At 40.0% G+C, this 24,221-nt stretch overlaps 1 protein-coding gene across 1 annotated transcript in view; it reads right to left on the minus strand.

Moving 5' to 3' along the window:
• Positions 1-24,221, minus strand: part of GABRG3 (gamma-aminobutyric acid type A receptor subunit gamma3) — a 395,342-nt gene that overhangs the window by 42,138 nt on the left and 328,983 nt on the right. Inside the window, exon 6 of the mRNA XM_069972388.1 lies at positions 15,271-15,408. Coding sequence (XP_069828489.1) covers positions 15,271-15,408 — 138 coding nt within the window. The remainder of the gene's footprint in view (positions 1-15,270; positions 15,409-24,221) is intronic.

Below are 24,221 nucleotides of genomic sequence, written 5' to 3' on the forward strand. Positions count from 1 at the left end.
TATAAGTAAATAGTTTAGAATTGTGGAGGGGGGAGACTGGAAACCAGCCTTGTGGGCACAGAACGAAGCTCCTTTTCCTAATAAAACTTATTACAGAATTTCCTAAATTTGCTTGTACTATCAATTTCTGCAAAGTTACTTGAAAGGACAGGTACACTTTAAGAACCAATTTGGACCATATACATAGTAATCATGGCAGCATGTGCCATTGGTTGGTTTCACCCAGGATTGCTAACAGTCTATTTTGAGGCTAAAGTTTCACTCAAGACAGTTAGGCTAAGGTCACACTGCATTGTTGCTGTCTAATGGATCCTTTTTATGGGGAAAAAACAACACACACACAGTTGTATGCCATCCATCAGGATCTGTTCTCCATTGACCTACATTATAACAAAAAAAGGATTGAAACACATCCGTTTTTTATTTATCTTTTCAGCAACACAAAAACGGACAGCAAAAGCACAGTGTTAGTGCTACAAATCATAACCATCTTTTTTTCATAAACCTTACCACACCTGTAAGTAAAGTATACTTTTTACTACACAATTGTTTGTCCATTTTGTGGGAATAAGGGGGACATTTATCTAGGGCTTTGCACCTATTTTTCGGTAAATGACTGTTGGTTGCACCTATTTTTGGTTGCACCTATTTTTGGTCTAAGTGGTATTTATGAACCAGTATTCTACATGCACATAATTATTACATGCTTTTTATTTTTTAATCTGGCAGTTTTGTGTATTTGACTAAATATTTGCATAGTCCTGGATTTGTGCTTTATTTATCATGTGCGCAATTTTTTTTTTAAAATTGCATCTACTGGTGCTGGCTTGCGTGTGCAATTTTTTTTAAAGCTATGAGCAATGTTTTAAGTATGTGCACAATTTTTGATAAATTCACCAAGCACAAGGAGAAAAACAAATGGCTACAACTAGCTAGCAAAATCGTAGTTAATAGACTCAATAGTAAATTCCCCTCTAAAATATTTAGACTGTCTAGCAACCACATAACCCTTAGCAGCCTAAAGCTACATATACTATTCTTATAACATTTAAAAGGATAGTCTGGATGGCAGGAGATGGATACAGCCTTCAGCGCTTTGTTCCTGCCATTCCACATCAACACAACACAAAGCTATGTTCAAACACTGTATGGGTGTAGCTCACACAATGTATAAATTAATGTTTGTGTCATTTATTTATGATGTGATTGTGTAAACAGCGGCCGTTATTTTAAGTTTTTTACATATAGTATTTTTTTCACTGTTCTTTGTATTAAAATCAATTGGCCTTTTATTTAAAAACACATCCAAAAGGACCATCTTTGTCTTTAAAGCGGCTCTGTACCCACAATCTGACCCCCACAAACCACTTGTACCTTTAGATAGCAGTTTTTAACCCCTTTGCGTCAGTAACATATATATATATATATATATATATACGTTCCTGTAACTGACGGGGTAATTGATGAGAGCCAGATCACTGCAGGGATCTGTCTCCGGGGCCACAGGTAATGAGAGTCAGCTGCTATCCCGCAGCCGACTCTCATTAATAATAGTTCTTTTATTTGTTTAGCGCACACAGATTCCGCAGCACTTCACAAAGTTTTTTATTGCTCCCTGTCCCCAATCTAAATTCACCTATCTGTATATTTTTTGGGTGTGGGAGGAAACTGGAGTACCCGGAGGAAACCCACACAAACACGGAGAGAACATACAAACTCTTTGCAGATGTTGCCCTTGGTGGGATTTGAACCCAGGACCCCAGCACTGCAAGACTACAGTGCTAACCACTGAGCCACCGTGCTACCCATTAACCCTGTAAACCACACGATCCCAGCGATCGCAGCGTTTAACCCCTTAGCATCCCATGACGTATCTGATACGTCATGGTGATGCTGGAGGAGTTCAGGGAGGGGTCCCGCCAGGACCCCGCTCTGAATGGCGCTGCTCCCGGCTGTGCCAGGGAGCGACTATTAGCCGGCGAGTCCCGTTGCCATGCCAGCTAATTAAGCATCTAAATGAAGCTGTCAAACCTGACAGCTGCATTTAGATGCTTTGCTCCCGGTGTCCATGGTGTCTAGTGGGACGGATCTCCCCCCCCCCCCAGTGATGCGATTGCACGGGGGAGATCCGTTTTTCTGGCCGGGCCGGACCTCAGCGTCGCAATGACGCTGATCTCTGCTCGCCAATACATTGCACTGGCCTGCAGCAGGCCAAAGCAATGTATCGCCGATCTAATGGATCTTTGCTGTGTATATACACCGCATTGATCTCTATCAGAGATCAGTGCTGTGTATATACAGGTCCCGCAGGGGGACTTCCAGTTACAGCAGGGGAGCGCCTCTATTAACCCGACGCGGGTCCCGTTGCCGCACCAGCTAATTAGGCATCTAAATGTAGCTGTCAAACCTGACAGCTGCATTTAGATGCTTTGCTCCTAGTGTCCATGGTGTCCTTCTGGCCGGGCCGGGCCTCAGCGCCGCAATGATGCTGATCCCCGCTCGGCAATACATTCCACTGGCCTGCAGCAAAGCAATGTATCGCCGATCTAATGGATCTTTGCTGTGTACTGTATATACACAGCATTGATCTCTATGACAGATTAGTGCTGGGTATATACAAGTCCACCAGGGGGACCTTCAGTTACAGTAAAAAAAGAAGTAAAAAATTGTTTTTATTAATAAAAAATTCCCTCCCCTATTAAAAGTCCAAACCTTTTCCTATTTTATAAATAAAAATAAATAAATAAACGAATAAATAAACATGTTTAGTATTGCCGCGTGTGTAATCGCCCGAATTATTAATTTATGACATTCCTGATCTCGCACGGTAAACGGTGTCAGCGCAAAAAAATTCCAAAGTGCAAAATTGCGCATTTTTGGTCACATTAAATCCAGAAAAAATTTAATAAAATGCGATCAAAAAGTCGCATATGAGCAAACAAGGTACTGATAGAAAGTACATATCATGGCCCAAAAAATTACGCCTCACACAGCCCCATAGACCAAAGGATAAAAGCGCTATAAGCATGGGAATAGAGCGATTTTAAGGAACATGTATTTGTTAACAATGGTTTGAATTTTTTAAAAGCCATTAAATAAAATAAAATAAAAGTTATACATGTTATATATCGTTGCAATTGTAACAACTTGAGGAACATGCATAACAAGTCAGTTTTACCCCAGGGTGAACGGCGTAAACACGAAACTTCCTAAAGTGAAAACATTTTCTTTCCAGTTTCGCAGCATATTTCATGGGAAAATAAAGTATGCAAAAAATAAGGGCTCATATTGGTCTCTAGGTGAAAAAATGGAAGCGCTATGGCCTTTTAAACAAAGTGGAAAAAGCAAAAGCGCAAAAATGAAAATTGGCTTTGACCTTAAGGGGTTAAGGTACTCAGCGACAGATCAAGCATCTGTGACTGAGTGATCAGATTCCGCAGCCATGCTGGGGGGAGTCCCGATCGCATGTGCCGTCCGTTCTGTCGGATCCGCGATCTATGTATAGAGTCTGTTCTCAGGCAGGCTCTATACATAGATCGCCGATAACACTGATCTATGCTATGCTACGGCATAGCATAGATCAGTATATGCGATCTAATGATTGCATATATTACAGTGTTAAAAGTGTTTAAAAAAGCTTTTAAAAGTATAAAAAAAACTTATAAATCCCCTCCCAATAAAAGTTTAAAACACCCATTATATAAATATAAATAAATAAATAAAAATATTACATATCGTAGCGTGCGGAATTGTCTGATCTATTAAAATATAACATTATTGTTCCCGCACGGTGAACGGCGTAAATGTAAACAAAAAGAAAAACGCACCAGGATTGCTTATATTATTAAATTATATATCACAAAAAAATTCATAAAGAGCAATCAAAATTTTTCTGCTAAACCAATATGATAAATATAATAAATAAAGAGATCATGGCGCAAAAAAAGACAACCCAACCAGCCCTGTAGGTAGAAAAATAAAAGCGCTATGGCTCTTAGAAGGCGGGGAGGAACATTGCATTAATTTGACCTGGACTTTTGTGCATCAAAGGGCTCTGTCTTGAAGGGGTTAATTCAAGATCTTTCCTGGGCTCCGTTCTGCAGGTAATGCAGTTATTGTCCTTAAAAACAACTTTTAAAATTGCAGCCCTGTGTAAAATTGGTATGGCCCAGAGTACCCTTGCTCTAGGATTGAGACACCCCTCCGTAGAACAATTTCTCCTATTTACATGTACAGTGTTCAGACCGTTGATGAATAGGAAAAGCTCTGCCTCGTGCATTTCTAATGATGAAGAGGGTGGAGAGGAGGGATGGACAGAGGGCATGACTACTCAATCCTAGGGCATGGGTACTCTAGCCCACACCAATTTGGCACAGGGCTGAAAGTTTAAGGGTGCGTTCACACCTACAGGATCTGCAGCAGATCTGCAGCAGATTTGATGCTGTGTTCAGTTATTTAAATGAAATCTGCTGCAGAAAATCAGCTGCAGATCCTGTAGGTGTGAACGCACCATAAAAGTAGTTTTTTTTATTTAGGACAATAACTGCATCACCTGCAGAACAGAGCACAGGACAGATCTTGGATTAAAAGCAGCTGATAGTACAAGCGGTTTGGGGGGGTCAGATTGTGGGTACAAAGTCACTTTAAACTAGAATAATGTTCCAATCGATTATTATCAATTATTGCAATGACAGCCGTCAGAACAAGCTAAACCACGGCCATAGTTTGGTACTCAAAACAACGACCAATATTGAGTGGTTTTGGTCCATAGAAGATTCATTGAGTGGTTTTGGTCCATAGCAGCCCAGGTTTTCTCATTCACAACACTGCAACTGAACACAATGGTGGTTGGCCATCAACCGCAGGACGTAATACTGACATCAGCTCCCTGTGTACCTCATAGAGCTAAAATCAGCCCCCTCCCCTTCACCAGGCTGTACTTCCCTGCTCTGTGGTGTTTCTGTCCATAAAATGGCTGACATGGAGAAGCATGTGACCATGCCCTGTCCACTGTTTCCTCCATAGACATATACAGGCTCAGTGGTGGACACTGGGTCACACGCTCCTCCATGTCAGCCATTTTATGAACAGAAACACCACAGAGCAGGGCAGCACAGCCTAGTGAAGGAGGGGGGGGGGCTGATTTTAGCTCTATGAGGTACACAGGGAGCTACTGTCAGTATATACAGTGAGTACACTTACTAATACTGTACACTGAGCAATTTTACTATAAAGTGGCCAACCTCTTTAAGGTTGAATTTTTTGCGCCATGATCTTTCAGTAGCTTTTTTGCCTATATGCAAGTCCTCCTGGGGGACTTCTATGATCACTGCACTGATCTGATATATACTGCATTGATCTCTGAGATTGGTGCTTGATTACTATGGGCTGCTGGAGACCATAGTAAATGATTATTGAATTGCCCCAGCCTGGCCAAAAGCACAGATTGCCTCTTCATGATTGCATCTCGGGGGCCATTCCAGCCACTAGAACAGCACAAGCAATACCAATCCGGTGGAGGGACACAAGGTTTTCATCAACCATGTCATCCTGTATGGATGTTATTCAATTCAAAATTCAAATTCAAAAATAAAGCTCAACATATCTGTTCTACAGGAAACATCAATTAAAAATACACATAACCTAGACAGTGCCTTCTTGTTTAAAACTTTTTAGCATGGAAGTAATTGGCATTACTTCCTTCCTGCGACTCAGTAAGCTTTGTTTAGATCTTGAGGCTTAATTCACTGGTACAGTGAAGTTGAATGGGTTACATACCCACAGCAGAATTTTCATTTCGCTGCGAGTATGTAACACTGGCCCCTTTAACCCCCCCCCCCCCCCCCCCCGCCGCCTGCAACATACATTACCTGCTCTGTGCTGCCGCTGCATAAGAGGCTCCCATCGGTCCGTGGCCATACACTGTCTGGCTGAGCGGGACTGCCTGGAGCCTTACATGCAGCCATGGTGCTGAGCAGGTAATGAGAATTCTGCTGCGGTTACTGTATGTGATCCATTCAACTTCACTGTACAAGGATTCACAGCGGATTTTGCTGCAAACTTGGAGCGTGAGAAACGCTGCAAATCCAGTACTTGTGAAGCTACCCTAAATCTACCTGAAAGGTCAGGATTGCCCCTTGATAATAAGAGTGGCTTTTCTTTAATGTAGTAAAAGGTGAAACTACCCATAAGAGTGAACTCTTAGGTCTGCTGGGCTTGCTAGGAATCTGGTGAGCAGTGTCTATAAAAAAATCAGACTGAGGATCTGGTAACAATACAACAAAGAAATTTGTAAGGGATACTACAAATGTTATTGTGGTGTGAACTGTCTTCTAAATCGACTATTTTAGCCCATAGAGGTGCCAGCTCAACTTCTTTGTTATTGGTTTTGTACACTACCCCATTATGACTTCTGGTACTGTATATTCAGCAAATTGAAATGTTTTCAGAGCTGTTTAAGTAATAGCTGTGTCAGAAGCGGGTAGAGCGAAAGCCATATTGCCCCAGGACTGCAAATCCTAGGTGGTTGGTGTGTTTTTTTATGGTTAATGACAGAGAAGAAGGTGTATGTGTTTGTGTGTGTGCGGGGGGGGGGGGGGGGGGGGGGGTAACCTGTCATAGCCGTGCAGATGGACATGTACCTCTGAGGGTAGTGCTGGGAATAGAATGGAATACAACACCAAATCACCCACCTCTAGAATTTGCCTTGGGCTGCTGGTTTAGCCCAATTGTGCAACAGTTCTGTGAGTTAGAGGGCAACAAGAGGACAGGACTTCTATGCTGTCTGGGGAGGAATAAAGGGTATAAGACAGTATTCTTGTACTTTGCATTATTTTCCAGCCCTGTGTTTGGAGGTAGACATTACAAGGTAATATTTCATTCATCTGGTGACCTTAGTTTGTTTCTTCTTAGTCCCAAAAGGGGGTAAGGAGAGGTTTCCCCCTGTTGTTTAGAAGCAATTTGCTATAAAATGTACAGTGTGGGCTACTATTATTAGCCCTGATGTATCAAAGCAACAGGAGTCTGCTTTTTCTTGTGATTCTTCTTCTTTGTGTTGCTGTATATCTTGGTAATTGTGGATATTCTGGCTTCTTTACCTTCCAATAACCCCTTGTTTGCCGATTTTTTTATTCATTCATGCTTTCCTAGTTATTTGATATTGGACTGTTTTCTGACTAGACTTTTTGATCTGCTGATTCTGGTTAATCTGTGAAATCCTGGTTCTGACCTTGGCTTGTCAAAGCCCAGGTATCAGGACTGGACTCAGAGACACAGGACCTAGACACAATACTGTCTAGGTATAAAAGCAGGGTCATTGACTATCAGTTGGTGCTCTACAAAATCAGAAAAGTGGTCAAAAAGTTAAGCCAGAATCAGGAAACCAGGAAATACAAATCAGGATACAACCCTAGCTTAGTCACACTTTAAAGAGGCTCTATCACAGGCAAGGGGACATGATGGGGCAGTAATCTTAAAGAAGCTGGAATCCCAGCCCCAGGCAAGATTGGGGCAGAGATTCCAGTCCCCAGCCCCCAACCAGAACTGACTGGTTGTGCCGGCCATCACTCAGCATTATATTCAATTGTAGACACCTCAGCCGTTTGGCCAGGGAGCAGTGAGGCACCGGCTATGGCAACAACTAGGGATGCTATTGTTGCGCCCCTAACAAACAGCTGGGCCAGTTGCCAGGGACAATGTTGGCGCCTGCAGAGAGCCAGTCGCATGCTCCAATAGTGCAGGTAGGGTTGTGCGCCTGACGAATCCTGACACCAGGTTTCTAGTTTGTCTGCAGACTTCCTGATAGTGTAAGTCTGTCCTCTTACACCACAGCAGCAATCTAGGTCTGCAGCCAAGACCATCTTGACTCTTTTGTAAACTATTTTCAAACTCTTAAAAACGTATTTCAAGTAATCCTTCAACCTTTTTACGTTAAAGAAAAAGCTATAAAGGGGTTGTCTGGAACTTTTCAATAAACTAGCATCGGTCTGACTTCTGTGGGTGTTGTATGTTCTATATACTGTACATTTTCATTATCTCTAGCTCATCTTGTGTTCTCAGTCATATGACCACTCTACTTGTGATTTTTTTTTTACCCCCAGTGAAATAATGTTCAATATCAGTTTCTTGTTCCTTTCATTGACCATGATCACAGGTGTAATCATTAGGTGGCTGGGATTGGTTGTCCATCCCATTGGCTAGCTGGAATTCCACATTGACTTTAGTCCTACTCATGTAAGTGAAACTACTAATATTGGAGCTCAGCAGAAGCTATAGCAGAAAGGGCAGCATGACATGGAGGAGAGCAGGGGCTGATAGCTACCTTGTTGGAGTCCAACACTACAAGATAACAAGGCTAAGCACTGTGAAACCATAAGGTACTTATTAACTCCCGCTCTCCTCCATTTCATGTTGCTCTTTCTGTTACAGATTCTACTTAACTACAATATTAGCTCCACCTACATAAAAGAAGGGCTAAAATCAATGTGGAATTCCAGCTAGCCCATGGGAGGGAAACCTGTACCCACCCACCTAATGACTTCATCTGTGATGAAGTTCTGTGGAAGGAACAGGAAAAAGATATTGAATGTGACATCACAGGAAGTAAACAAATCACAAGTAGTCCTAAAGCAATTTTATATCTGTAACAGTAATGGACATTCATTTAAACTGTATGGGAGTCCAATGGGGTATATTATTCAATATGTATAAAACAGCCACTTTTAGGCATCTTTAGCATGTAAAGTGAACATTTGTGGGCTGATTTAGTTTGCTTAAAAAGGAAAAGTGAAAACAAAAAACTAAGAAAAAAACTAGGTAATATAAAGCTTTGTAGATAGGGGAAAAGTAAGAGTGTGTGTGTGTGTGTGTGTGTGTGTCTGTGGTGTTCTGACCTCGGCACAATACCTGCGGCTCTATTTAGAACAAAGTAGCCGGAGGGCCGTTACAGAGAATGGCACATAAGGGGGGATGGGGGCATTCGGAGGTTGGATTCCCCCCCCCCCCCACACACACTTTTACTTTTCCCTAAAAAAAGTTCAATTAAATATCACCTTGTTCTCTTGCTATTTTGTTGTTAAAATGCTTTCTTATTTATCTCCTTTTGCAAAAGGTATCAATTTCAAAATGCCATTTCTGTGCTTTTGTAAAGGATAGATTATGGCATGAATGAAACAAACTCCTCACCGGCTCTTTGATGCACAGAGCAGATATACAGGGCAGTCATTTCTAACAGTTTTGGACTGCACTTTCTAGTTAATGAGCGTTAAAACTGGACCATTTTACTTACTTTATTGGCATCTGTGGAAAAGCAGTGTGCTCTCACCCAAAATCTTCTATCATTAAAATTATCATGCCTAAATTATTGGTTTTAGGCATGTGAAAATGTATTTGTTGCTGCTGGACACTGTATCTAACATATGGATTTTTTGTATTTGTCAAAGAGAAGTCAAATGAAAATTTGACTCAACTTCATTAAAGCTTCTCCTTCACCTCCACTAATAAAAGAGAAATGATGACAGGGAAAAAAAAGGTTAGTCATGGCAGAGAAAAGCTATATATTCAGTTTGTTTTGCTTGATAAACTTCCAAGGAGCTCCCATAGCTGTAGTGTAATATGTAACTGTTCTCAGAACTATGTAGCAACCACAAATATAATATATTGCCTAGCAAAGATAGAACAGGAAATGTTTCCCAAATGGGAAAGTGCAATAAAGTTTCTTATTGTTCTGTTTACAGATTCCATGGCAGCATATCCTGTATTCAATTATGATATATGAACTTATGCATTGTGGTTGACCTTGAATAATAAAAATAACCAAGGAAGATGTTTATGATGGCAATGCAAACATGGCACTGTGAATAAACAGAAAAAACTGTACCATGACATGCAAATAAATATGGTATTCTTGGGCATTTCAGATTGCTCTAGTAATATACCATAAGTCATACGTGTCACGGCCGAGAATTCCGCAGCCGGCTGCGCTTGCCCTCTGGGCCTCAGCTGCACTCCGGCCCCTGTCCCCGGCCATGCAGATACCTTTTCTCCTGGCTTTCTATTCTTCTGTTGGGGTTGGCACCCATGTTGCCGCCTCCTATAGCATGTGTGCCAGCTCTGTTATAATTAAAAGGGCCAGTGCCCTGCTTATTGGTTCTTGCTATAAGTCCCAACGTGTAATATTACAGGCAGCCTAGTGACAAGGGGAGTTATTTATTGACCTGCTTCTAACCCTTGCAGGGGAAACATTTGGCCTCTGTCAAAAACCTAATTCCAATCTTTAGAAACAGCTCTTCTCCTGTAAACACTATGTGACACAGAGATACTATTCACACCTACCCTAGGGACAAAGATTCACACCTCTGACCTTCAACCACATTCTTGAGCCAACTTTGACTTGATTAAGATTAAACAGAGAGAGTTGTACCAGGGGTAGTGTCCTGCGGATTACCTGCCACAGCAGGCTCATCCTGCTTTGTGGCGGGCTCTTATGGCCAGCGGCCCCTAAGGGTCCTTTTTCACGGGCCGATGGGGGCCCGATCAACGATGTAAACGAACGCTGATACGCTAGATCGCCGCTTGTTTACTGGGCCTATTCCACGGCCTGATGATCGTTGAGCCAGGGCTGCAGGGACATCGTTACCAATGTCCTTGCAGCCCTTTCACCATACATTACCTGGTAGGACTTATCCTCCGCTCCGTCTTCCTCCCCGGGTCCCATCAGCAGCTCCGGAGCGGCCTGACTGAGCTGTCAGACAGCTCAGCCAATCACTGGCCATGGCGGTCCTGGCCTGTGATTGGCTGAGCGCTCTGACTGCTCAGTCAGGCTGCTCCGGAGCTGCTGATGCTGTGCCGCGGGACCCGGGGAGGAAGACAGAGTGGAGGAAAAGTCCTGCCAGGTAATGTATGCTGCTGCTTCTCAAATCGTCGGTCACCCGCTGCGCCCGATATTCCACAGTAGCGATGCGCGGTGGGGGACCGATTATTTTAGGTCTGTCCCTAAATAAACGATCATCGGCTGATCGTTTTCTCTATTCCACCGAGCGATAATGGGCCGAATCGAGCCAATTCAGGCGATTATCGTTCCCGTGGAAAAGGCCCCTTAGACCCCTCTCTCTTATGTGGCCATCATAGTTTGTGAAGGTTCAGCGGATCCACTATGCTCCAGCCATCACAATATGTAAATATTCAAGTTGACAAATATATTGTGTAATATAGAAATAATGAATAATGAATGCTGTGTTATAAAATAAAATTAAAACATGTATATTATAAGAATATTAGAAGCTATGAAGACATTTTGTGGCAGTGGAAGAGAAGAAGGCTGCAGGCAGTTTGCAATTTATATAGTTCACAGAATGACCTCTTATATGACTTTTGCAAAATCTTTTTAATTAATATGAAACTCCCTCATCCTTTTCAAGATGAAGGCCTTGTGCTATAAAACTTTCAGTCTGCAGCTGTCCTCATGCGCATAGCATCACACATCACAAGTACTACATAAGTGTTGCCCGTGGCATGGCATAAGACCACACTCCCTGTAATGATGTAAAAATGCTATAGAACATTGCAATTATCACTATATATTAGAAAGGTATTCTCTCCTAGAAGCAAGTGATGGATGCAGTCTATGGATTTACAATAGGAAACAATTGTATCACAATATTTCTCCCCTCCCTAGAAGATTCTTCCAGTATATTGTTTAATTGTTCTTTTTGAAACCTAGTAAAAAAAATTGTATGTAGATATGCTTCAAGTGACATGGAAATTTTAGGGTTATTTGACGCAAAAGAGAAGCAGACGAAATGCCCATATAACTGTAGAAGCAAATAATTGTCACTGCCTTTGTCAGTTGTCAGTCTTATGTAGTTATAGTTACCTATATTACTGCAGTACCGGCCGGATGATCTTTGCAGCCGCTGAGTTCTGATGCGGGCGCATCCGTGTACGCCCGCATCAGAACTCCCCACTGCACACAATGGAGCGTGCGGCCGGAGCCACCCGCTCCATATCGTGCACTGACAGGGTTTTCTGCTGCTATACTATGTGTATATGCTCCAGGCCGGGATTCCATTAATTCACAAAACAACGTATCCTTTGCATAAATTGCAACAACAGCCATGATTTATGCAAAAGATACTTTGTGTGAACATGGCCTTACCATTGTATATTTCCTTCCTCTAATCTTTTACAAAAAATCAATAAGGTTCTTTTAATATGTTTTTACCCTGTTATGTGTAACTTGGGTTGGGGGCAGGGCTAAGTCCCAATTTCCTGCCAGCATCTGGCATTTATGCAGCCTACTTCTTATGGTTTACTGCATGTCTCCCTGACTTGAGAAAGGGGTCCCCTGTACCTCAAAACGCGTTGTCCCTTGAGACAAATAAATGTGTTTTTTGTAGTACCTGCTCTGGCGCTTTGTCATATATCTACTATTGTTCAGCGCCTGTCAAGGTTTCATCTATATTCATCGCTGCCAACTGCAGGGACCTGACTCCCTACCATTCTGCGTGTCCTGCTGGGACCCAGTGGATCAGTATCCCAGCAAACTAGAAACCTGTGGTTGTTTCGACCTACATCACTTTCTCTACTGAGAGCGTATTTAGATGTTGTACTCTGAGTACAACATCATATGGTGAGTAAATCCAATTGCCTGTGTTTTCAACACCTTTCTCTCGGATTTCACTTTATGGCCCCTGTATATCTCTTTTAGCTTCCCACTTTTAATATGTAGGGCATTTAGTACATTGTATGCTTTACAAAAACCCAGGAAAGTTGCTGCTATTTGTGTTGGAAACATAAAGAAAGATGAATGTTTTCACCTGGGTGAAAGAAAAATCACTGCTGAAAACAGAAATTATGATGCAGTACTGCCCATATAAAAGTACAGTTCCAGTGAGCTAACTGCTAGCAGAATGCACAAACTTCATTATTAAAATGATTCCAAGTCAAGATTTGTGTAAAGACGTTAAGGTGTTTGTGGAATCCCTTGCTACGGAACCCCTATTAACCACCTGGATCTAACTGAATTAACTGTCATGATGGTGTGACAAATTGGAAAGAGCAAATGTTTTGCCTCTTTTTCCCCTATGGGATGGCTTTTTCTCTGGAAGGTTTCCAGTACCTGTCAGTAACCTTGTTTGAAGTCAAACTGTATATGTAAAATTCAAGAAGAAAAAAAAACATCTTCTGCAAGTCATTAGAAACCCGTCATAAGTAAGATATTTCATTGTAGATATTAAGTTGATATTGAGTTGAGTTGATATTCTTTTAGGTGAATCACTGACTGCCGCCTGATAGTCAGTATGCCACATTAGCGTGGGGGGGGGCTGGGATCCACCAGAGGCCCAGTCTAACACTGGCTTCAAAAATCCGTCTGATAAATTGATTGGAAGTCTGACGTCATGGCCTGGCTCCGTTCCAGTGCCGCCATTCTGCGCCATGACATTTCTGCAGTGTCGATCATTTGGAGATCTGCTACCCTGTTCTGCAGATATGGTAGTTTTTAATTATATACTAACTTATGTTATATGCAGGTCTGGTGCACAGAAGTGTGTAGCACTTATACTCGATTCTGGAGAAATTGAGAGGTTTTAAATATTTTATTTACATTTTTTATAACTTGCAAATCATTACAGGGGTTGTTCAGGCAGGGGAGTGTTTATGTACATGTCCAGGGATGAGGTGATTAAAAATGATAACCTACACTTACCTGCCCCTGACTGATGCTGGGGCCTTGACATTGGAAATATGCCCAGCCAGTCAGCAGCTGCAGTGGCACCCCATCTTAGCCAAACATTGGATATAGAACTCGGGAGCGGCCACTCAGAAGGGGCGGAGCAGTACTATTACTACAAAACTTTTTATTTATGTATTGTTTTGAATATCAAGAAAAGAAAGTCAAATAAAGAAAATAAAAAAGTTAAAGAAAATATGTGAAATAAATCAGATATCTAACAGAAGCAGGACCTCTTATTTGTACAATTTAATGATGTAACTGGATTGATTGTGGCAGTTAAGTGGTTAAATGACTGACACCAGCAAGATTGCTGGTGTCCGGCATTAGCAGCAGAGGTCTGCTACAAATAGTAGCAGATCCCTGCTGTGTATGGAGTGGGTTCAACTACTGATCTCCCTACATATACTCCCTCTTCTTCCTGGCCCATTAATTAATGTGGGGCAATTGGGAAGGGGTTAAAGAAGACAGGGTCAATTTCATAGTTAAGCTAATAGAAGCCAGTGTCAAGATTACTCATTGTACTCCCCTCATTTATTAAAGGACCATTCAGGGTGCATTTATCAAATACAATGTGATTTGGATTGCACCTATTAGCTAGCCCACTATCAAAAGTGTAATGAAGAGACATTCAGCAGAGCATTGGCGACTCACTGTCAAGGTGCAGCTTTATTCAGACGAACCTCGGGAATCGGTATACAGGCATGACAAACATAGCAAGTGTGTCCCCCTCAAGCTCCCACGCTTCATCTGGCCTCATAGTACTACAAGGCTGGATGAAGCGCAGGAGTGTGAAACAGCCTTAGCCTTAGTGGGACGCACTTGCTACGTTTGTCATGTCTGTATACGGTTTGTCTGAATAAAGCTGCACTTTGATGGTGATTTGCCACTGCCCTGATGAATGTCTCTTGATTACATTATGAATTTGTCTATAGTTGAGCACCACCAATAGTGCAAAAGAAGACTTGATTCACAGAGAAGACGCCCACTTGTAGCTCCCACAGCATGGAGACACAAAGCCAAGCTGCTTTATTTTGTTTCTTATGCTGGACCACTATCAAGAGTTTGCCCACTGAAATTACAGTCCAAGAATATTAAGTAATAAAAAAACCTCATATTCTCCTCACTCCAGTGTCTTTTCCATAAGTGATAACAAGCAGCTATTCACTGTCACCACCTCTCTGCAGGACAATAAAGTCTATTAAGTAACATCATAGGACCTCAATTAAGCAGAAGTTGATATTTTTTGACCTCTTCTGCACAAATGTGTTTCCTACCTCTGTTTGCTTCTTATCTCCTTCCACTATTATTTTGTGCATAACATAGTGCCAATGGTCCATCCAAAGGAAAAGACACTGTACATATTAGAGATAAGCACATTGATTTGTACCAATGAAGATAGAAAAGTAAGCCCTATTTTTAGGGCAACATAGGATTAAACACAGGAGCTTTTTTCAAAGCAACGCAAAGCAACGGTTTTTATTTTCTGAATGTGCAAACAGATATACAGTATTTATGATAAATTGTGATTTACATCTTACCTGCTGTTGTTTGTACAATATCAGTTGTATTCCTGAGACCCATAAAATCAAACTGATAAAGCCTCCAAGATTTCTGGTTTGCTGCTTCTACTGAATTTTTTCTCCATCTGTAAACCATCTCCTCTCTTGGATAACCATCTGGGAACAAACAAAAATCTTATCTTTATCAATCAATTGAAGAACACACTGCTTGTACTAGATTGTATATTAGATTTTTTTTTTAGTATAATTTACATTTAAATTAAATCTAAGATTTTCTAATAATAATAATAATAACAACAACAACAGTAATAATGACTTTTATTTATTTTGCACCAACATATTTTGCAGTAGTTTACCGTTTACCACAAATTTACAAAAGCATGTTCTATAAATGCTCATGGTACTCCATATCAACTTATAACTTATTCTATATCACTAAATAGCTAGGATTGTTTTGTTTTTGTTTTTTTTTAAGATATCAAGCCACTGGAATTTTTGAACAACAGGGTGTTATATTTAGAGACTTCGACAGACATAAAGGTACTATAGAAATAATTTCAAAGGAGTGCATTTACAGTATATTCTACATTATCTGTTTTGCATTATCCTCATCAGGTTGCGGGATTTAAAGTCCACTCTGCTCCCTGCCGCTCCTCCCCAGGTGCCAGGAAAAGCTGGACCCAGTCCTGAGAAACTGGGAGAAATTTCCCAGAACAGGATCCATCTTTTCCCAGCACCCAGGTAGGAGATGCAGGGAGTGGCACGGGTGGAGCAGACTTCAAAGCCCACAGCCTGATTAGGAGAATGCAGATTGTAAGGAAGCGATTTACTTTGTTCCTACTGTATATGTACATTAATATATGGCAAAATATAGGGGAACATTTATTAAGGTGAGCAGTGGGCATATTTTGGCGCAGAGGGGCCAGATGCAAATAAATTTATTTGCACACACTTGTGCAAAAAAAAATGCTCCAATATGTGTAATATCAAAATACATGTATACATGTACTGTCGGTTTTTCGGTCGGTGATTTTCTGTATTAACACGCACATAATGTAAAGTATAGCCATTTCTTAAAGTGAACAATATACATCTACTTAAAACAGTAGGACAAACTTTGTTATACTGTTTATTAAGGCAGAAAGTTGTATAAATTTTTAATTTAGGTTCAGAGAGCACTATGTCAGACTGGAATTAATACATCAGCTCCTGCAGGACATACAGTAATTGATAAATATAGGAAAACGTAACATTTTTAAAAAGAAGTAAATTACAAATCTATATAACTTTCTGACACCAGTTGATTCAAAAGAAGAACATTTTCGCTGAAGTACCCCTTTAACATCACTGTAAAATTTCCATGCTTGGCTCTTTAGGGGAATCCAAGTTGAAAGATTTAAATTGGATTGAAAGTTAAATTACCACGTTGTCTGTGCTTAGGAAGGGTAACCTTAATAAAGTATGGAAAATACTTTAATTATATAATTTAATAAGTTTTATTTAATTTTTCATAACATCAAAGGATCTTGTCAACAACCTTGTTAAGTTTTGTAGCCTTGGGTTTACACCAGTATCTGTGAAATGCCGAAGTTTTCCTTCATAGTGTGCACTCTGATTCATACAAACAAACCTTGACTAATCCATATTATACATTGCCAACTTAAGACTGCAATGTTTTCTGCACTTATTTTCCCATGTGGATTATCTTAACTTTGAAATGGCACACACATTTACATAAGCTAATTTAAGTTTGTGTTTGAAAATATATTAGCTAAAGGTTAGCTATTTAATTGAGGCATGTAATAATGTTTAATAAAGTTCTCCTAAAACACTAGGGAGAATTAAAAAAAAAACGTGGTGCATTGGATTACGAGCATAATTTGTTCTGGGACTGTGTTTGTAATCCAAATCACTCTTAATCCAAAGCAAATTTTCCCATAAGAAATCATTGAAATGCTGACAAATGGTTCTGAATAACATGTGAAACAAATGAAACATACATTTAGAAACAGCTGATTATGTCATATTATTAGGTTACTGTACAGTATAGCAATTATCATGTGAAGTATAATGAATAGTAAGTACATAAACCTAGAGGGAAAAAAAACAGAAGTAGTTTGTAGATACAGGATGGAACTGCATATCCCCATAATGCAGTAGCGTAGTACAACAGGCTTAATAGAGAATCAGGGCTGCTGTTAGAGGTCTGTGTGGTCACATGGCAGCAATGTGGGAGGGGTATGTGTTCAGCATGGACCTCTGCAGAACTGTGCAGGAGGACAGTGAGAGAAACTTTTCTATACAGCAGTGTGAAAGGCTGAGTGTGAGTGCAGGCACATTATAGCATCAGTGTGTACAGCTAAGTTTGAGTGCAGGTACATTATAGCAGGAATTAAGAGGATGGGAAACACAAGGGCTGACAGAGACTGCAAGGAGCATGAAGGAATAAGCAGGGCATATGTGGTCACATAAATGCAGCACACACTGTCCAGGGACAGAGGGGTTACAGCTGTGAAGAGATTACCTCAACAATCCTGTCCCCTGATGCAAGCCCCAGCCTGAAGTGGATCTGCTATGATTTGGAAGATGAGGGAGACTTCCTGGGTCAGAGTACAGTGCTGTAGACCCCGCTATGCAGACTATGCCCCTCCCTCACTCCCCCTCCCACCCAGTACAGGGAGCTCTTAAACCAAAGCAATGCTTTTAAACCAAGTAACAATTTTGAAAAACTGTGAGCTCAAAGTCCTCTCAATCCAAGTTACTCCTAAACCGAGGAACCACTGTACATAATACTTAATGGACTAAAGTAAATCTGTCATGCTCCCCTACCAACAAGGCAACTTGTGCCCTGCCATGGTGGAGGAAAGAGAACAAAACCATTGAGGAGATTCAAACCCATGCAAAAGCATCAAATAAATATGAATACTCACTTAAGAGGCAGTAGATATAAAATCATGAAGAAAATATGTGACAAATAATACAGTATCTGGCAAGTAGTCAAATTTTAAATCGTGCTCCCTATGGTGGGAAAAGGGTTTTTTGCTTTGTGTCCAAGTACTTTTGAGTTTTAATTGTCTTCTTCTTCTATCCTTTTTGCTTGTTGTGTATATATATATATATATATATATATATATATATATATATATGTTATATATGCATAGCTATACTGTATAGTATATGGTGTTTTGGGTCTTTTAGCTGTCAATCAACTGCATTGTGAGTTATGGTTATGTTTATTTAAGGTCATTTTGTGCAATAAAAATATTTTTGAAGGTGCTGTCCTAAATACATGTTAGTACAACATCAGATTGGTGCAGGAAGATAGGAAAATGAATTTAATTTAGAAAACCAAAAATGGAATTTAGAAGTGTAATACAATGGGATCTATTTTTGTTTGATACGAATATAGAATTGACACCACAGAGTACACAGGCTCACAAAATTGAACAGTTGTAACTGCAAATCTCTTCTAGATACAGTAAACCAAGTGGATGTGAGATGCTCTATTAGACCAAGAATGGATCAAGTACAAACCCCAAGTGCACAACAATATCTCATACCCCAGAGAAAAATATATTGAACAAAGCGGAAGCGAAGTTGGCTCTCAAGGTGTGTCTATAAAAATAACAATTTGTTATAGAATGCCACAAAATAAAACCATTATAATGCAGCTTATGTATAAAGTAGGTAAAAATACAAAAAAGTCAATAATGTCCAGTGTTCTAGACTAATATCGTTATGATTAGAAATTATCTATAAATAACATGTACAGGTCTGCTCCAGTGAAATGTACTGTAACTTCCAGTACTGCAATTATCGTCCCAATTCAGGCTGGGTTCACACTATGTATATTTCAGTCAGTATTGTGGTCCTCATATTGCAACCAAAACCAGGAGTGGATTAAAAACACAGAAAGGATCTGTTCACACAATGTTGAAATTGAGTGGATGGCCGCCATATAACAGTAAATAACTGCCATTATTTCAATACAAAAGCCGTTGTTTTAAAATAACAGCAAATATTTGCCATTAAATGGCGGCCATCCACTTAATTTCAACATTGTGTGGACAGATCCTTTCTGTGTTTTTAATCCACTCCTAGTTTTGGTTGCAATATGAGGACCACAATACTGACTGAAATATACGTAGGGTGAACCCAGCCTCAAGTTGGTACCAATATATTAAGAGTTTATAGCAATGATCAGTATGCCAGTAGAAGATAACTTTTTTTTTACTTTGTACTATTTGTGCTGTAATACATATGAATAATATGAGTTGGTGAAATCCACCTCTCTCACTGCCTGAGGCGAAACCTGAAATGGTGCCCTTCCCCAGTGCCCACACTGTCCCAAATCCTAAGTAAGGTGTGTGTGCAGAAAACCTGCAGCTTATACACAATAGACAATCAAGCTCCATCATAAATTGCCATGTTCAAGAACTACCTTCCATCCTTGGTGAGGACAAGAAAGAAATAGTTTGAAAGTTTTTAATTGCACCAGTGTGTAAACAATTCTTCAATCTTTATTGCTTCTCCAAGAATAAAAGCACTTGACATATACAAGAGTCAATTAGAACTACTCATGTTGATCTTATTCAAGGTCATACTACCATTACACCTTGGTTATACACATGATCATTATTTTCGGACGTCTTTTGCAAACAGCGGACTCTTTTTATTAGTAGTTCACACACAGCTTTTCTTTTGTTACCGTTCTTTTTCTGTCTTTACTATTAAATTCAATGGACTTTTCAATTAAGCTACACTCAAAGTCCAATTAGTACCCCAAACTAAAATAATGTGCAAACACCAGTCATTGCACTAAGGGGAGGCCAGACAGCTAAATGACATCCGTTATTTTAGACTCAAAATAACGGACGTCATTTTAGGCGGAGCTGAAAAAACGTTGTGTGAACATAGCCTAATACCGTTTTTATCCTTTGGTCTATGGGGCTGTCTGAGGTGTGATTATTTTGCGCCATGATCTCTACTTTCTATTGATACCTTGATTGTGCATATGGAACTTTTTGATCACTTTTTATTGCAATTTTTCTGGATTTCATGCGCTCAAAAATGAACAATTTGCACTTTGGAATTGTTTTGCGATTACGCCGTTTACAGTGCGAGATCAGAAATGAAATAAATTAATAGTTTGAGCTTTTATGCGCACGGCAATACAAAACATGTTTATTTATTTATTTATTTTTATTTATAAAATGGGAAAAGGGGGGTGTAAAACTTTTATTAGGGGAGAGGGTTGTTTATTAATAATAAAACATTTTTTTAACACATATACTAGAAGCCCCCCTGGGGGACTTCTAGTATAAGTACACTGATCTCTCATTGAGATCTATGCAGTAAAGTAATACTGCATAGATCGATGAGATAGGCACTCTATTGCTTTTGACTGCTGCAGCCGAGCTTGGATCAGCGCAATTTCGGCGCAAACCCCAGCCAGTATGAGATGCGGTGATCACTCCTCCATTAGTCTGAACTCCACTAACGACGCCAGGACGTTCAGGTACGCCCTGGGTCGTCTAGGGGTTAAAGGGGTACCGATCACTTTTAGGTTATGTTCACACAATGTGAACGGCTAATCTCTGCACAGATCATCCCGGCCGGTACTGCATCACTGATCTTTATGGCGTGCGCCCGCATCAGAACTCCCCATAGAACTCCCCATAGGAGCCGCTCGCTTCATTGTGTGAACTGACAGGGTTTCCTAAGGCTGCAGTTCACTGAATTGCGGCTGCAGAAAACTGACATGTCAGTTCTTTGCGGCGCCGCACAGGATCCCGGGCCAGAGCGTATACAATGTGTATACCCTTCCGGCCGGGATCCCATAGAACAATAGGCTATGTTCAACTCCGCCGATGGCAACAACGGCTGTACTTTTACGTAGTGTGAACATAGCCTTAGTGTAGGGATGTGTGAATCACTTAAAAACACCTGCAAAGTGCATTCTACATCTATATCTAGCTATCATTTGCAGGTCATGGGGTCAATAAAACATGCTGTATCATAGCACATATAGTGCAAAGGTAAAAAATTCTACTGGAATACTGATTATTACTATATACTTTCCCTATATTGGTACCAACTTGAATTGGGAGCATAATTGCAGTACTGGAAGGTACTGTACATGTTATATAGGAATAATCACTGATCATATGGATATTTATTCCGGACACTGCACTTTATGCATTTTTTCAGTATTTTCTTTTACTAACTTTTATGCACAAGTTCCATTATAAAAGCTTTATTTTTTTTGTTTGTTAGCTAATAGGCTATCACAACGTTTTTACAGCTCCGCCTAAAATGACGTCCGCCATTTTGAGTCTAAAATAACGGACGTCATTTAGCTGTCTAGTCTTCCTTTCCCTTAGTGCAATGACTGGTGTTTGTACATTATTCTAGTTTGGGGTTACTAATTGGCCTTTGGGTGTGGCTTAATTGAAAAGTCCATTGGATTTAATAGTAAAAATGGATAAATAACAGTGAAAAAAAAAACTGTGTGCGAACAACTAATACAAAATGTCTGCTGTTTGCAAAAACACGTCTGAAAATAATGTTCATGTTCATTATTTTGACAGCCGTGGTAAAAACATCCATTATTCAATAAATTGTGTGCATTGGACGTCCGTCTTCCCATTGACTTCAATGCATTGCAATTGCAGTCAGTTAAATCTCAGCAAAAACTGAGGGTTTTTTTAAATATCAAATTGGCTGCCTTTTCTTTATTTTTGACGTTGTGTGAACATAACCTTGTACTGAAAGTGCCCTGCAGCTGTTTTTATTACATATTTTATGTTAATTTTACATATTACATATCTGTCACATAACCAGTTTTAGCTCTGTATAATCGATAATTAATGTTTGTTTTGTACGAATGTAAGTAATTTATAAGATCCGACTGTTGATATAGTGGTCTCCAAATATGCAGTTACATATGCAGTTATATATATATATATATATATATATATATATATATATATATATATATATATATTGTGGACATGTCACTGGTAAAGTGCTCGAGGGGATGTACATCTCACCCAGGTTAATACGTAGCGTGAGATGGTGAGTCCAGGAGGCATCTGTGCTCAGCAGTGTTATGCTGCTGAGCTATTATTTATTATTGCCGGGCCTGGACTTACATGGAATGGCAGGTAGGTTTTTGGTAGTGGGACTTGCCATTCCCTTCCCCCCGATCCAGGTCAGGTTTTGGGGTCAGGTGTTTCTGACCCTAATCAGCCTGACAAGGTAAAGCCCTGCAGAGGATCCAGTGTTGGCTCTCAGCCAGGAGTGAACAGCCAGTGTGTTTGGTGGAAGCTGCGAATGCAGCCACGGCTGGAGCAAATATACACCCTGCGGTATCCAGGCGAAAGACGCTGTGTTATTGTATCAGATAGGTGAGAAGACCTGTTAGTAAGCGACCAGACGGGCAAGACCTTTTTGTTTGTTTTATTCTTAAAGCACGGTGCTGTTGTGTTTTGTTTGATGGACTGTTTATGCTGCAAATAAACGCCAAGCTGTTATTTTACAAGTCCAAGTCTGCTGTGAACTGTGTCCAAACACACCATCCCCCGGGAAGATCCCTACAATATATAAAAAAAAAAATTGTAGTAGAAAGCCCTTGAGAGCCAACTTCTCTTTTGCATTATATATTTCTTCTAGTTAAATTTGTATCGCAAGTTTAGAGTTTGCTTTGAACCAAAAGGATCCCTCCTGCCATGTATGGTTGGTAGCAGTGCTGAGTAGTGATGAGCGAACATCCCGATGTTCAGTTCGGATCCTGAACACGAACATTAAAAAAAAAAATTGTGATCTGTTCATGTCCGTATTCGCCGAACTTTTACGAACAAATAACATACATACAGTAGAAGCATATGTTTCCGCCTACACACATGCGTATCAGGTGCAAAGCGTAAATTAACCAGCTGCATAAACATTTGCGTCCGCATTTGATCTGCACTCATTTGCGTACAGAATGCATATATTTCGGTCTAGAGTTACACACATGCGTACAGATTATCAGGCGCAAAGCTTAAATTACGCAGTGGTGTACTTTTGCAAGTTAAAATATTTTCAAAAATTGTTATAACCATTCCGATCATCTAACAAATTGTTTGTGATCGGCGAACACGTATAATTAACGTCATGTTCGTACAACTATACGAACATTTACATGCATGTTCGCTCATCAGTAGTGCTGAGAATGTTTTTTCGGCATATGTTTTTATAAGGATTTACAGGAGATCTGAAAACTAAAAAAGCACATGAATATGCAATTATGCTAAAAGTACTGTGTTATTATGACAACAGGGCTTTCTCCCTTGACACCCCATCATCACCCTGTTACCCTATTACTTATGGTGACATTTGTTGTATGGTTTGATTTCCACCTTATCGCTTCACAGTCGTAATTATTATATTTTTTGTCATTTCTCATTTTATATTATTGGTCACAGTGTTTGTATTCTACAATGTTGTGGACTATTTGTATGTTTTAGGCTTTATATATTTTTTGGCTGGTTGTACATTGCACTTGTACTTTACTCATACAGGATGTATAATATACCTATATTGGGGTGTCGTTGTGGGAGGTACTACAACGGTTACCTTCATGTTTGTAACTTTTTAATTGTTTTTAAGCCTTACCTCTTATAATAAAGTACTTTTATTTACTCTAGATTTTTGGTGTGCTATGGTATTTCTCTTTGACATAGATTTTCTGGTTTAATAGTAGCATATTGATTTATATGCTGACCATTTAGCACCCGTAAATATTGAGCTGTGCATGTCCAGTATATCTGTTTGTGTTATTATGACAACAGAAACACTAAGGAATATTTCCAGTATTTGATATTTGTATGATAGATGTAGCCTTTGCCATGATTGAATTTGTCTGCTCTGGTTATTACAATATGTGTAATTTTATCCATCACATCTACATTGCAAAATATATATCT

The sequence above is a fragment of the Dendropsophus ebraccatus genome, chromosome 5 (genome assembly GCF_027789765.1).
Source record: "Dendropsophus ebraccatus isolate aDenEbr1 chromosome 5, aDenEbr1.pat, whole genome shotgun sequence".
Classification (NCBI taxonomy): domain Eukaryota; kingdom Metazoa; phylum Chordata; class Amphibia; order Anura; family Hylidae; genus Dendropsophus; species Dendropsophus ebraccatus.